The 13,390-nt window shown below is 46.0% G+C and overlaps 1 protein-coding gene across 6 annotated transcripts in view; it reads right to left on the bottom strand.

Moving 5' to 3' along the window:
- Nucleotides 1–13,390, bottom strand: part of CCDC85A (coiled-coil domain containing 85A) — a 186,164-nt gene that overhangs the window by 73,772 nt on the left and 99,002 nt on the right. For 4 of the 6 annotated variants that reach the window (XM_083858155.1, XM_083858150.1, XM_083858153.1 and 1 more), the window contains exons 1-2: nt 3,878–4,825; nt 389–1,304 (exon numbers count right to left, since the gene is read on the bottom strand). In XM_083858155.1, the coding sequence (XP_083714281.1) occupies nt 389–1,304; nt 3,878–4,096 (1,135 nt within the window). In that variant the 5' untranslated portion in view covers nt 4,097–4,825. Of the gene's footprint in view, nt 1–388; nt 1,305–3,877; nt 4,826–10,450; nt 10,613–13,390 lie in introns of those variants that run through there. The other 2 variants (XM_083858151.1, XM_083858152.1) reach the window with 1 other exon arrangement.

The raw sequence follows: 13,390 nt of genomic DNA, 5'->3' as shown, positions 1-13,390 counted from the left end.
AGACACTCACCTCCACTCTGCTGACTCAGATACAGGCAAGGCAAGAAACATAATGCAGCTCCTCTTTTATGCAAACACAAATCCACCTAGGGACAAACAGTTTACATCTACCAACCCCAGAGCAGGGGCAGGGCTGAGAGCTTCTCCTTGATACTCTATACCAAAACTCAAAATGCACTTTTTCCCCTACTTCTTTAATCTACCCCACACCTGCTGGAGAGACAAACATGTACTCCAGTTAAAACACCTGCTAAAGGAATAATGGTGACACCAGACTCATTGCCCTTCATTTCCCAAACATCATTCCTGCTGCAGAAAAGGCTGGAGTAACACCAAAACTACCTTAGCAATTTTCAAAGCGAGCTTTTTGCTCCAAGTATTGACCCACCATTCATTCCGTTGTACAAACTCCTGTGGTGAGGGGACAGCTCATCTGTCACTTGTCTCCTGAGGGTACCTTCTCTGCTGCCTCCGCTGAGGTGTTTGAGATGTTCTGGGCTCCCTCCATAGTGCTGTTTGAGATGCTCTGGGCTCGTACCCCTCACCTTGTGCAGGTGCTCTGTACTTCCACTGGGAGTGTGCTTCTGAAGGTGATCTGGGCTGCCACCGCTGTGCTTTTGATGCTCAGGGCTACCACCAGGCCTCTGCTTTTGAAAGTGTTCAGGACTACTACTCAAAACATGCTTTGGGATAGTTTCTGGACTGCTGCTGTTGTGCTTTTGTTGTTCAGGTACTTTGACAATGGTTTTGTGATGCTCAGGGCTCGGCCCTTTCAGGTGATGATCAGGACTGCCAGAACCCCTGGGCTTCTGCAGGTGCTCTGGGCTGATACTCCTGTTTTTCTGATGCTCAGGGCTTCCTTCCCCCCGTGGTTTTTGCAGGTGTTCTGGACTGGTGCTTGGGTGGTGTTTGTGATGGTCTGGGCTGTCTGTGCTGCCCGTGCTGGAAGTGCTGCTGCCATCCCCAACATCTCTGATGTAGGCACTGGTGGCAGTCAGCTGGCACAGGCTGATCTGGCTGTCGATAGAGCTGCGGCTGCCTGCTCCTCCACTCTTCTCCTCATCCAGCAACACACACAGCTCCTTCAGCTCCAGGTTCTCCTTCACCATTTCTTCTTGCCTCACTTCCAGCTCTTTCAGCTTCTGCAGGTATAAGGCCACCTCCTTGTGCATGACACTGGCGCTGTACCTGCCCAGCCTCTGCCATTCACGGGACACCCTCTTGCCCTTCTGCCGGTCGTCATCCAGGAAGCAGCAAAGGTCCCTCAGCTCCTGGTTATCTTCCTGCAGCTTCTGGTTGATGTCCTTTAAAAGAAAGATTATCATGACAGAGGGGTGTCTAAAGGAATTGATGTTCAGCTGTTAAACAGGTCAAGGGACAGCACTGCTGCAAACTTGTACTTAAGCACTCCAGTGAAGCATAAATAATTCCATGTGTAGACCTGGCACATTGTAACAGCACCGTGCTTCAAGTAAACAAAGCTGCTGTCCAGCAAAAACTGCCCTTAGCTTGGAGCTAATTTCTAATACAGCAGAAGAGTTTCAGGTGCTTAATTAATTTTCATGCTAAATATCAGAATAATTTAGCTCCCAAACTGGGCAAAGATTGTAAGTGATCTCACGATGATCTCACTCCCCTGAGAAATATTCACCTGCTAAATAAAAGTGCAAGGTACATCAGAAATTGTAATCTCTCTTAAATAATTAAATATTAACAGTTATACTCCCTATTCCCTAAAGCATAGTCACATATAAAGATTACCATTTTAGAGATTTTTTTTTTAAATTGGGGTTTGCTGGATTTTGTTTCTGACTGGCATAAAAAGCTTTGTCAGTCATCACTTGACCAGGATTGCTTTACCACTCTGAAATGACATAATCTGCTTAAATAAATTTTTTCACCCCTAACAAAATGAAGTACATGATTCTATGCTCTTCCCTAAGTGAGGAACAGTCTGAAGCAAATGCTCTGAAGTAAAAATGCTCAGGGCATTACTAAAGCAGAATAAAAACAGTTTCAGTATTTTATCCTTCTAGTTTGGACTTGTGACCATAGTTATCTTTCTCCCATCATCTACATATTCATTCCTTATGCATGACATTACAGCTAGAGATTAACCAGTTGTTAGAGAGTCAGTCTTATGGAAACACCATTTTAGCACAGTTTCCTAGGAAAAGGAAGCTTTTGTAACTACTGGATTTAGGTGCATGAATGTCTGTGTTTGTCTGATTTCTGCCTCAAAACAACTTGGAATTTGAACAATTTCAGCCTGTATTTGACAATGGAAAAAAATCTCAATGAGGCTTTAAGGTGTCCTTGTAAACCTCTGCTAACAAGAGATGTTTGAAATGATCCCACAGTGAAATAAAAAAGTTGTGTAAATCCACAATTCCTCAGTTGGAAAGCAGGAGACACCCATCCAGCTGGTCATTCTTACTCATGTAGCAGTTATTTCACACAGGACAAAGGAGGGAGATTTCCAGACACCAACACAGCTGAAGAAACCTCCTTCTCTCAGATTCTTTTTGAAAGTTACAACTGAGGCATCTGAACAAAAGGCAGAAGTCTAACAAGACTTTGGAGTTTGGAATTGAGAGAAGAATTTGTGAGTCCTTCCTATCCATTGTAAGTGCGTTTGGTCACTTATCCGGGAGTTGCAGAAATCCAGACACTTTTGCAGGTAACTGGGAGAAAGATACTATTGTTGCAACTGAACTTACATTCAAAATATAAGCTTCGGTTTTACTCAATACTACCATGGGTGAGTCTTTTTTTACCCTCAGACACCACCAAAGGGACACACATACTCATGCTTTGCAGAACACAAAAACTTGGGAGGCAGGAACTGTTTTCTCCCACTAGCTATTTATTATATGCTACACCATTATTAAAGACACTTTCTCAATTATTCTGTAATTTAAAGCCATTCTAAAAGTTAAGAACTCTTTTCTAATGCACTTTCCTGGAATAATTCAAAAGCCCACACTGCATCTCGATCTCTTCTCTCTTTCCCTCCAGCCTCACCTCACTGAAGGAATCTCCTGAAAATTCTCAAAGCAATAAGCCAGAAAGTGTTCTGTAGTCCTGCCTACTCTAAGGTAACTTTCTAGGTCTATAACCCATAAGCGAGATAATGGGCTGTAAATTAGCCACACTTTCTTCCCAGTCCTCAGAACTGGAAAGGAAGCATTAGGGACTAAGCTTCTCATTCACCAGGACAGTGAAATTAAGAAGGGAATAAGCCATTAATTACAGAGTTGGTCTGCCCCTGACTGCAGCCTGCACGAGCACACGACTGAGTATAGTTTGATCAGAGATGTGTTACCAGATGTCTTTTCAGACAATAAATTAGGGATTGGTTCTGATCATCCCAAACCCAAGCCCAAGGGTTTGCCACCACCTACCACACACTGCACTGCATCCTGGAAATGGCCAGCTCCCTCCAGCAGCCTACCAGCCTGCCTGACAGCCTAAGTCATCTGAAAATAGTGACAGAAAGCAGCGTGAGCTACACAAACCCTTATTCCTCGTGCACTTCAGGCAGGATCACTTAACCTCACTCAAAACCAAGGAAGCCTAACACAAAACTGACAAGACTTCAGCGTTTTTATCAACCCAAAAGAATACTGGGGCAGAGCATAAACCAGCTGTGCTCCACAGCCTGCCAAATAGCTGGTCATCTCTTAGCCGGACACTTGATTGAATGTTAAGCGGGATCAAACGCTTTTCACCCCAGTCCTCATCCACTTTTCATGTAGTTGTCGGGGGCGGCTCCTCCCAGACCATCCAACCTGGACGAGATTGTCCCGGCGGGAGGGGCGGGGGACGCGGAGACACCGCACAAACTTCAGGGGTCCCACCCTGCCCACCCCGCTACCTTCAAGCCGCGGATCTCGCCGAGGTGCAGCTGCAGGCGGCGGTTCACCTCGCGGATGAGGTTGCTGTGGTCCAGCATCGCGCTCATCTTCTCGGCCTCGGCGCGGCGGAGGCTGCGGATCAGCTCCTCCTTGCTCCACTTGAGCAGTTCCTCGTCCGACACCTTGGACAAGTCCTCGGCCGGCGCTGCCCCGCAACTTTCCGCCGCCACTTTGGACATGGTGGCGGCCCGGCAGCCCGGGGCACCCGTGGAGCCTCCCCGCGCCCCTGGGGCCACCGCCGCCGGGGGAAAGGGCGAGCCCGGAGCCCGCGGGGTGCCCCCGGCTCCAGCGCTGGGCCGGGGGGAACGAGGGAGAGAGACCTCTTCTGGCCCCAGGCAGCAGAGTCTGGAAAAAAAGGAGGAAAAGGAGGAGGAAAGGGTGTGGAGGAAGCCGGGCCACAGGCTGGGGAGAAAACTTCCCCCGTCGAGAAGGAAAAAAAGCCCAAAAATAGAAAAAAAAAAACCTAGACAAAAGATCCCCAAGACAAGCCCGGCCCTTGCAACAGGTCAGCACCAGCTGCGTGAGCCCCGGTCCCCGCCGCGGCGCCAGGGATGCGCGGTGGCTCTCACGGTACCCGCCGCCCCCGGGCTGCGGGATGCAGGAGAAGATGCGAAGTGCCGATGCCGCGCACCATGGCGGAGGGCAGAGCGGCCGGGCCGGGCCGGGCCAGGAGACGGAGCGGGAAGCAACGGGAAGCAAGGAAGGAAGGAAGGAAGGAGAGGAGAGAGCGGAGCGAGCGCTGCCGGCGCCAGTGGCGGGCGCGGGGCCGCTCGCGGCTTTTCAGCGGGGCGCGCGCCACGTGCGGGTGGGGGCGGCGCGGGCTGCGCGCGGCTCGCGGGCTCCCCCTGCCGGCCACTACCCGCCAGCGCGGCCGGGGCCAGCCCGGGGCGGCGGGCGGGACCGACACACCTGAGGGACGGACCGACACACCTGAGGGACCGACCGACACACCTGAGGGACCGACCGACACACCTGCGGCAGCATCCCGGCCCTCCCGGTGACCGCCGCGCCCCGAGGAATGGAGGGACAACGCGATGCCTCCGGTGGGGCGGCTGGCGGGAGGCCGCATTACGTCACCGCCGGGCAGCGCCGCCCCGGCTCAGCGCAGCTCGCACCGAACGTGGGTGCTCCTCCTTACTCCAGATGAAGGTCGCGTGCCATGAGCTAAGGCCCCCACGGGAATTAGGCTTGGGCTGCTTACAGACCTTCGCTAAGAATATTCAGCCGCAGTGTAGCAAGAGGCTCACATGCCCCGATTTGCTTAGAGATACGAAGACTCTGCGTAGATCTGCCTTGCAGATGATTTCAGACTGCAACTCGATAATCCATTCATGCTGCTTACAAAGAAAGATGAGACGACAGATCTCGGAGGCAGAGGTGGATGAACTGAAACAATTAGGAGAGTAATTGGTTGAATCTCTATTTTTCAAAGGGATTCACGAAGTGGCCCCTGAACAATTACCCTGCGGGCAGAGGAGGCTGCCTCGCTTAATGGGCCCTTCCTACCTCCAGTTCTGCAATTTTAGAATTATGCGGGATTAAAGAAGATTTCTGGTTCTTGAGGGGAAAATTGAAGTAGTTAATGCCAGCACTGGCAGATCACAAGGCTGTATCTGGCTCTGCACAGGCAGCTGCAGAACCTGTCCCACATCACTGTCCCAGCCGGTTCCCTTGGCATTTTCCTGCCAATGCCAGAGGACCAGATCAAGAATTATTTTCTGCTCTTAGTCCTATTTAAGAGTTGCTACAAGAATGGTTAAATCAAACACTTCTTTTGCTCTTAATGCTAATCCTCTCCTTGAACTGCCAACTGTACTTGCTCATAATAAAACTTCTCCTGCTCCTTTCCATCATGGGCTACACTTGGACTTTTCACCACACAAGTCCTCCATGTTTTCCCTTCCCAATTGTCATGAAGAGCTGTTCTTTCAGCTGATCCCTTTTCCATGTACTGCCAGCCTCCCAGGCACATGCTAGACATTGTGGTTCCATCCAGGATGGCTCCTGGCATGGGAATCTCACTTGAACTGCTCCCACAGGTCCAGCCTGCTGCTCAGGATCCTCTGCCCCTATTCCAAGGAATACCTGCGCCACAGGAGGGTGGCTCAGCTGCAGGAGGAGCCCCAAAGCCCATCACTGTCAACAAGAGCTCCAACCAAGCACAGAGCTTTGCCAGCATGAAATCCCATTTCCTGAGCAGTGCCAAGTATTGTGTGAAAATTTCATTTTCTCTGCAAACTCTGTCACTCTCCAAAATCCTCTGATTTTTTTTTCCACTGCAAAGAACAAAGCTTGAGATAAAAGCATCTGACCAGACACAGCAAATACAGTAAAAGGCCATAAAAAGGAGTGGTCATCTTTTATGCCCAAATATATTTTAATGCAACTGAAAAAGAACAGCTTGGCAGCAATAAACAGCTTTTCTTCTTCTAATTCATCACTGTATAAATTGAAAGGTCACATTATGTTGGATTTTTAAAAAATCAAATTAATTTCTGTCCATGAAATAAACAGTTAACTGAAAAATGTCCAAAAACTTCTTAATCCAAAAGCTTCAGGGAAGAGTGCCCAGTTGCCTCAACGTTACCAGTGTTTCTCTGGAGCAGCATTTCACAGCTTTTGATCACAAGAGCCATGGAAAGCATGGATCTGAGAGGAACAGCTCCAGGGAGCACCGTGTTCCCCACAAATGGGAAGGGCCTCCACATTTGTGTCTTCAGGAGGCACAGCATTATTGTTACAGGCACCAGTGAGATAGGGGAATTCATGGAAGTAGTTGGACATTGGAAGTAGTTCAAACTTCAAACGTCTGGGATAAATGTAGCTCTAATAATGGAAGCAAAAATGTAGCAAGTGAAACTAATCTGGAACGTTTCTATAAGGAGAGGATATAATTTCACATTCACTCACGCCTGTGTAACAAGATCAAAACCAGAGTGGGAAGCGCAACGTAATTACTCCCATCTCCTGGGAAGTTTAAAACTTTCCTTTTAGACAGTCCACCTCACTGCCCGAATGTCAAATACTTCCCTACTCCTGGGCTTCACTGTCAGTGGTGAGAACAACTGCCCCAAAACAAACACTCTAACTTTCACATTAAAGCCACATTTTTGCAATACTCCCCTGAATAATTCTCATTCACAGCCTGAAATAGAGAATCTGGGCAAATGAGTTTGGAGACTGCAGTGCTGGGGTTGCTGCAGCCTCTGTCCAGTGGCAAGGGGGATGGCAGTTCCTGTCCATCCTTCCAGTTCCTTCACACCAGGTGCCAAATGCCAGCAGCAATGTGGATCAGGATTAAATCTCTGCAGCTGAACACGCTTTGCCAGCTTGGTAATATTTTCACTGCTGTGTCCTGCCCACCCCTGGACATGCAGATACCCAGCAATTGCTGCTGGAGAATTTCTCTGGCACATCCTCAAGGACTTGTTTTTCATTGCTGCCTGCAGACCCTCCAGTGCTTTAAGTCTCTGGCTGCTGGGGAGGGTCTCTAAGGATTATCATAACCAATAATAATTATCTAATGATTTAAAAACTCTTGGACATTTCCAATGATGCCCTAAAGCTGTTCAATATTTCTGCCAAAAATATGTCATAGCCAAGTACTTGCCTAGCAGTTATTTTACACAAAGATGGCTAAACTGGTTTTGTTCAGACTTTCCAAAAATACTTTTGAGAGGAGTTCAGACTTTAAAAATGTCATTCCCAGATTGGAAAGAAGTGGAGAGAGCTTTAAAAATGAAAAGTTCAAGTAATTTTAGTTACAGTTGCTTCTAGATGTTCTTCCCATCAGTCGTGTGTCTACAGCTGACACCCAACACAGCATCCCCAACAGCAGCTGCTCTCCAGTGCAGCCTGTTGGTTTCTCTGCTGGCTCATCCCCTGTCCCTGCACAGAGCTCCACACCTTCCTATCCCTAACCAAGGAGAGAGTTCCCTTCTTTGCCCTCTCATCCTGTCCCTACACAGCCTCTCTCCACCGTGGCAGCACCCCACCATGCATTTCTTGCCTACCAGGTCTGGTCCATTATTTCCTCATTTGTGTCATTGTCATCACCTCTCTCTGTCTGTCCCCAGGTTAAGTTCTCCTCGGCAGCTTTGCCAGCACATTGGCAAAAATGCTTTTGCCTCATTTGGCCGGGTGGATCCCACCTCTTCCTAACAGTCCTTGACACTCAACGATAGTCCCCATGGTCACAAAAAACAAATCCCTGCTGTCAGTGCAGCTGTGCCAGCACTTACTGGCCACAGGATCCATTCACTCCTCCTCCAGCTCTTTCACCCTCATAGGATTCACTTTCCAGCCCTGACTGCCACTCCCGTAGTCACTGTACCAGCATAAATTAGATAATGCATTTTACAATACAATATAGATCAACTTTTCCTAATGGAGCCTCCAGCAGTGTTCAGACAGTGTTGGTGCATATGAAAGTTAATAGTCTGACACCAGGCCATCCACACAGTATTTCCTACTCCATTGCATGCCCATTTCCACTGCACAGAGGATATTATGGATAATGCCATCTAGCTGAAGCTGGCCACAAACAAAATCCTTCAGTACAGACTTTGTATTCAATGCATTTACAGATGGAATCCTTGTCCTTTGTCCCTGACTTGACCACAAGTAAAAAGTAAATGGCCAATTCTGAGCAAATCAAACCAGGCAACATGCACTTTTCTCATCCCAGAAATACTTTTGAGAGAGAAAGAAGTTCATGTATTTCCAACTGTGGGAAACTGTAAAAGAAATCTAGAAAAAATATTTTCAAATTAATAGTCTGAAGAGAGAGGGGAAGTTCAGCTTGAATTTGTCATTGAGCTTTTTAAAATTTCAGAAGTTACAACTTAAAACCCCTTTAATTAATTACTTGTGGTAAGTAGTTTCTATTTATTCTCTAAGAAAACTAACTACAGGAAAAGATTTTCTTCTTGAAATTGTTGAGAAGTTTACCTCTGTATTTAAGATTCAGAAATTCTCACAAAGCAAAGTTTTCTGTGAACTTCTTCCTGCTGCCACCTACACCTTCCTTACGGTCCATGCAAGGACCATGCGAGTGTGTGGTAAGCTTTTTGTGAGTGAAGGAAAAAATAATGTTACAATCTACCACTTATGAACTGGTTTTCCCATGACTGATCTGGCTCACAGAAGCTGTATGGGATGAAAGGGAGGTGTAAGGATCACACAAGGCCAGGGATGGAGACAAAGCAAGTCCATCCCTGCTGACAGAAGTCCAAATTTAGAGAAGACTAAACACACCCTGACTCAGGAGAGCCACCAAAGGTGCCCCCAAGGAGAGGAGTGGAGAGCAATGAGCACATCCTGCTTCAGCTTAGGCAGTGCCTGTGGCTCAGCCAGACTTGCAGCTTTGACTTGGAATCTGTATTTCAATTGCAGACTTGTGTGTCCCTCCTCCAGGACAAACCCAGGATCCCCAAGTCATGGATTACTCACAGGAGGTAAGGAAAAGACCATTTCCTGAGCCAGAAAAAAAATAGTGCCACTCAAACTGACAGGGAGATTGCTTCTGCAGGTGTTGGCCCATGCTCCTGAACCTGCCTGTTCATCTCAGTGAGGTTCTTGTAAATGAACATGCTTTATAACTGCCCAAGGTTAAACAAGTGGGCTGATGGCTGATCCTTAGAGACAACATCAAACATGGAAACAGAGACCTTTCCAACTCAGCAGAAAACATTCCTGAGACAATAACTTAAAGGCATCCATAGATGTTAGAGGGAAATCGTTAATTATAACATTTATGGGGTTGATTTTATTGTGGAGGGCTTGGCAACTTTTCTGCAGAGCTGACAGTTTGTTCTGGCTGGGATCCAACACAGACACGTTACCAGAGCATCTGTGGGGTTGTTTTAATTGTGCTCCCATTCTTCACTCGGGTAACACTGGACTTTGCTTCCTGTTCATACTTGATTAGTGAGTTAATAAGGGGCCAGATGCTTCTTTCCTTTGTTGTTGATGAAAATAAAGTACCTGCCCATATGGTGGGGAATGAGACAAAGTGCATGTCCTACAGCATTATCCTTTGCTCCCCCAGCCCGTGGAGAATGGCAAATTCTGGCACAGTATCTACAGACATGAAGATGGAGACCTTCTGTCCTCCTCTAAGACATCAATAGTGCTTTAAGCATTTATAAAAAAACTTAGTAAGCACAAGCATTGGAATGAGATTAAGGCATTATTGATACTTGTTAATAAAACCCTTTTATAAAAAGTGATTACTCACTGCATTTTTTTATAAAGCTATGTGTGCTTAAGTAAAACTAATCTACAGCAGGACAGACCTTCAATGTTTGTAACACTGTTTTTCATTTAGAATTCATCTTAATTTAGCAAAAAACATTTAAATCAGTCACCCATCCACTCACTCTGGCTGACTCATAGTTATGTGATGGCCATTTATATCCATCCTTGGTAGGGAAGGATTTTGTAATTTACAACAGATCCCCCAAAATTTCAGGTTTTGCCTGCAGTATGGTGGGCTCTGTTGTGAAATCATTGGTTATTTATTCACCACTTACTTTGTCACAGACACTAGTGGTGTGTTGCAGAAGCCAATTTCTTCCTGTCTCTTGCTGTTTCATTGACAACTTCCACAGTGCAGCTCAGTGGGAAACAATTCCAGGGACTTCCAAATCATCCAAACTTCCCATCCTAAGGTTTTCACATCTTTATGGTATTACCTATTTACAGAGAAGTAAAATTAGATTCTTTTGAAGATTTCCCTGGAGTCACTTTAAATACTTGTTGTGGTTTGAAAGCAAAACGAGTGAGAGGCTCCAAGTCAGAAATACAATTTAATAGGAAAAAAGGTAAAAAGGTAAAAATAAAATAAAATAAATGCAGTAACACAAAGGACCACTGACAGAGTCAGAATACAACCTGAGCAGGATGGTGGAAGCAGTCCAGGTGAGGTGCTCTTCCTGAAGCAGTGATCCTGTAGATTCCTCTGGGAATCCAGTAGGTAAGGGCTGCTTGTGCTGTTCCAAATCCCAGATTATATCCAGGTGAGAATGCTTGGCTCCTCCCCCTGGGCAGAGCATCTCACAATGGGGTGATGAATGTGAAGTGGGTCCTTGATGGCCCATTAAACAGAGATAACTTCTGGAGGGAGTTATCTGTGAGTCATGGGCAAGGCGTTAATGGGCCATTAGCAGAAGACGGCCCTACACTAGAGCACTGCCCCACTTGGTTTCAGCAGTTCATGAAGATGGTGATAGAATAAATACTTTGTGTACATCCTACACTACAACCCAGGACAATACTAGACTGGTTTAAAAACACAAAGAAAGCCATTCATCCAGCCAAGCATGGGTCCTTAACTACAAAATTGGAAACCAAGTAATGAAAGAAAAGCCTAAAACTAAGGAACACCAATAGGAGACATTTCCACATCAGTCCACATCAGTATCATGTCCTCACTGCAAACCCAAGTGCTTCTCAGCACTTTCCAAAGCCAGTAGCCAGGCCACAGCATCTGGAGTGCTGCTTTCCACAGTTTCCCTCCTTGTTTTGGCTCCAAAGCCAGGACAGCAGCTCAGGAACAGCTCATTTCCTGACAACCTGCAATGCTGCCCTGCCAGCCCTAACCCAGGCTTTATCTGAGAGGTGCTTAGCTCTGCGCAGCTCCTCCTGCAAGAAAGAATTCCAAGACAAAAAGCCCTTTATCTTTTGGATAATAAAAAGCAGCAGGAGTAACACAACCTCTCCAGCAGATATGGCTGTGATAACATTTATTTCCTTTATACCAGTTGCAGCTCTGATAATTCCCATTTCCTTATCCCCATTTTTTAAAACTATTTTTTCCTCATTCCTTTTTAATTAAAAAAACAAACAAACAAAAGGAAAAGAACAGAAGACAAGCCCAAGAGCAAAAACAACAAAATCCTCCCATGTTTGGGCTCCTATGAAGCCAAGTATTCAGAGCTTATCTAACAGAACATGACACTTTCTATTGAGTGCATTCCCCCTGCTGCTCCAGCAGTTTAAAAACGACTGCAGTATTTCTTAGGGTTTGTGTCTCACATCTGAGCAAATCCTGGGTCTCCAGCTCACTGACAGTTCCTCACAGGGCTCTGGTGGAACATGGCAATAATACGGGTGAGGGAGCTGGTGCTCAGAGCCTTTGGGCTCATTCACAATGTGAATGTGAATTCACAGTGAGAGGGCCTGGTGAATACAGAGACACCTTTTGACCTAGAACAGCAGAACAGCAGACACCTTTTGAGGTTTTTTTGGTGTTTGTTTGTTTTTTGTTTTTGTTTTTGTTTTTGTTTTTGTTTTAAATGGCCATCTACAGGTTAGTTTTGATGAGAAAAACAAGAAAAGTTGCCCAGAAAGGGAGAGTTAATGGTATGGCAGTAAAAACTATCACAATGCCTAGTGGAGTTCTAAGTGGAATTAAAGCCCAGCTGGATCTAAAGTCATTGCCTTCACATGAGTTGGAAATTACAGGACTGTAGAAAGAAGCAGCCTGCTAATAGATAAACTGTTTGCTTGCTCCAGCCCTGTGCAGACCCCAATGGCTCCATAAATTAATTAATTATCAGCTCTGACAATGCCATTCAGGAGGGAATAAAGACTGCAATGTATTATCCACAATGAGCCTCATTTATTTATTTGCAGTGCAATAGCATCCAAGACCCCCAGCCATGGAGTGGGACCCCTTGGAGCTGGGGCTAAAGAACCACTAAAGAAGAGGACTGTCCTCAATATAGTCCATAAGAAGACAGTGCCCCTAGAAATTAAGGATACACCTTTAGACCTCTGGCTCCTGCAAAGGAAAGAGGCAGAATTAGTTAAAGCTGAGTGCCCCATTTAATATATAGGGGTTTCTCACTGCAAATCAGCTTTGCAGTGAGAAACTCATATTAAATTAAGGGAGGAATAAACCACTGCTTTACTGTCAGTTCAGCTAACACTAATCAACTGAACATTTACCATCATGTCATGCAGCAAGGCTTTGAAGTTCTTCACTGGTTTTGGGCCACTGAAATATGCATCTACATATCAATGTATGCAGTGCTCCTCTCAGAAGGAAGGTACACAGTAATTGGAAAGGCAGCTCATGAGGTTATTGAATGAACAACAATCCCCACAGATCACCTTCCTCTGCAACTTTCATCTCCAGGAACACACTTGTTAGTTATTCTGCTGATTCCTCTCAGAGGGAAAAATCTATTAAATATTTAATTAGGCTATGTTCAATATATTAGATAAGTGGACTACTCTATCTAGTGCTAACCTAATGTTACATGCTGTATCATTACAACACCGTGCTGCAAGGATATGCACAGTATTGGAGATTTTGGCCTATTTGCTTATGAAAAGGAACAGCAAATCAAGAAAGAACACTCAAATGATAAATTCTAGTCTAAGCATCCTCCTTTGAGCTATTATTACTTAATCAATTCCAGAGGAGATGCATGAACTCAGGAAACTGGGCACTGGAGTGAGGGGGT

Source organism: Zosterops lateralis (genome assembly GCF_965231275.1).
Source record: "Zosterops lateralis genome assembly, chromosome: 3".
Taxonomy (NCBI): Eukaryota; Metazoa; Chordata; class Aves; order Passeriformes; family Zosteropidae; genus Zosterops; species Zosterops lateralis.
Note: the sequence above shows the minus strand (reverse complement) of the source record. Positions and strands in the feature narration are given on the sequence as shown.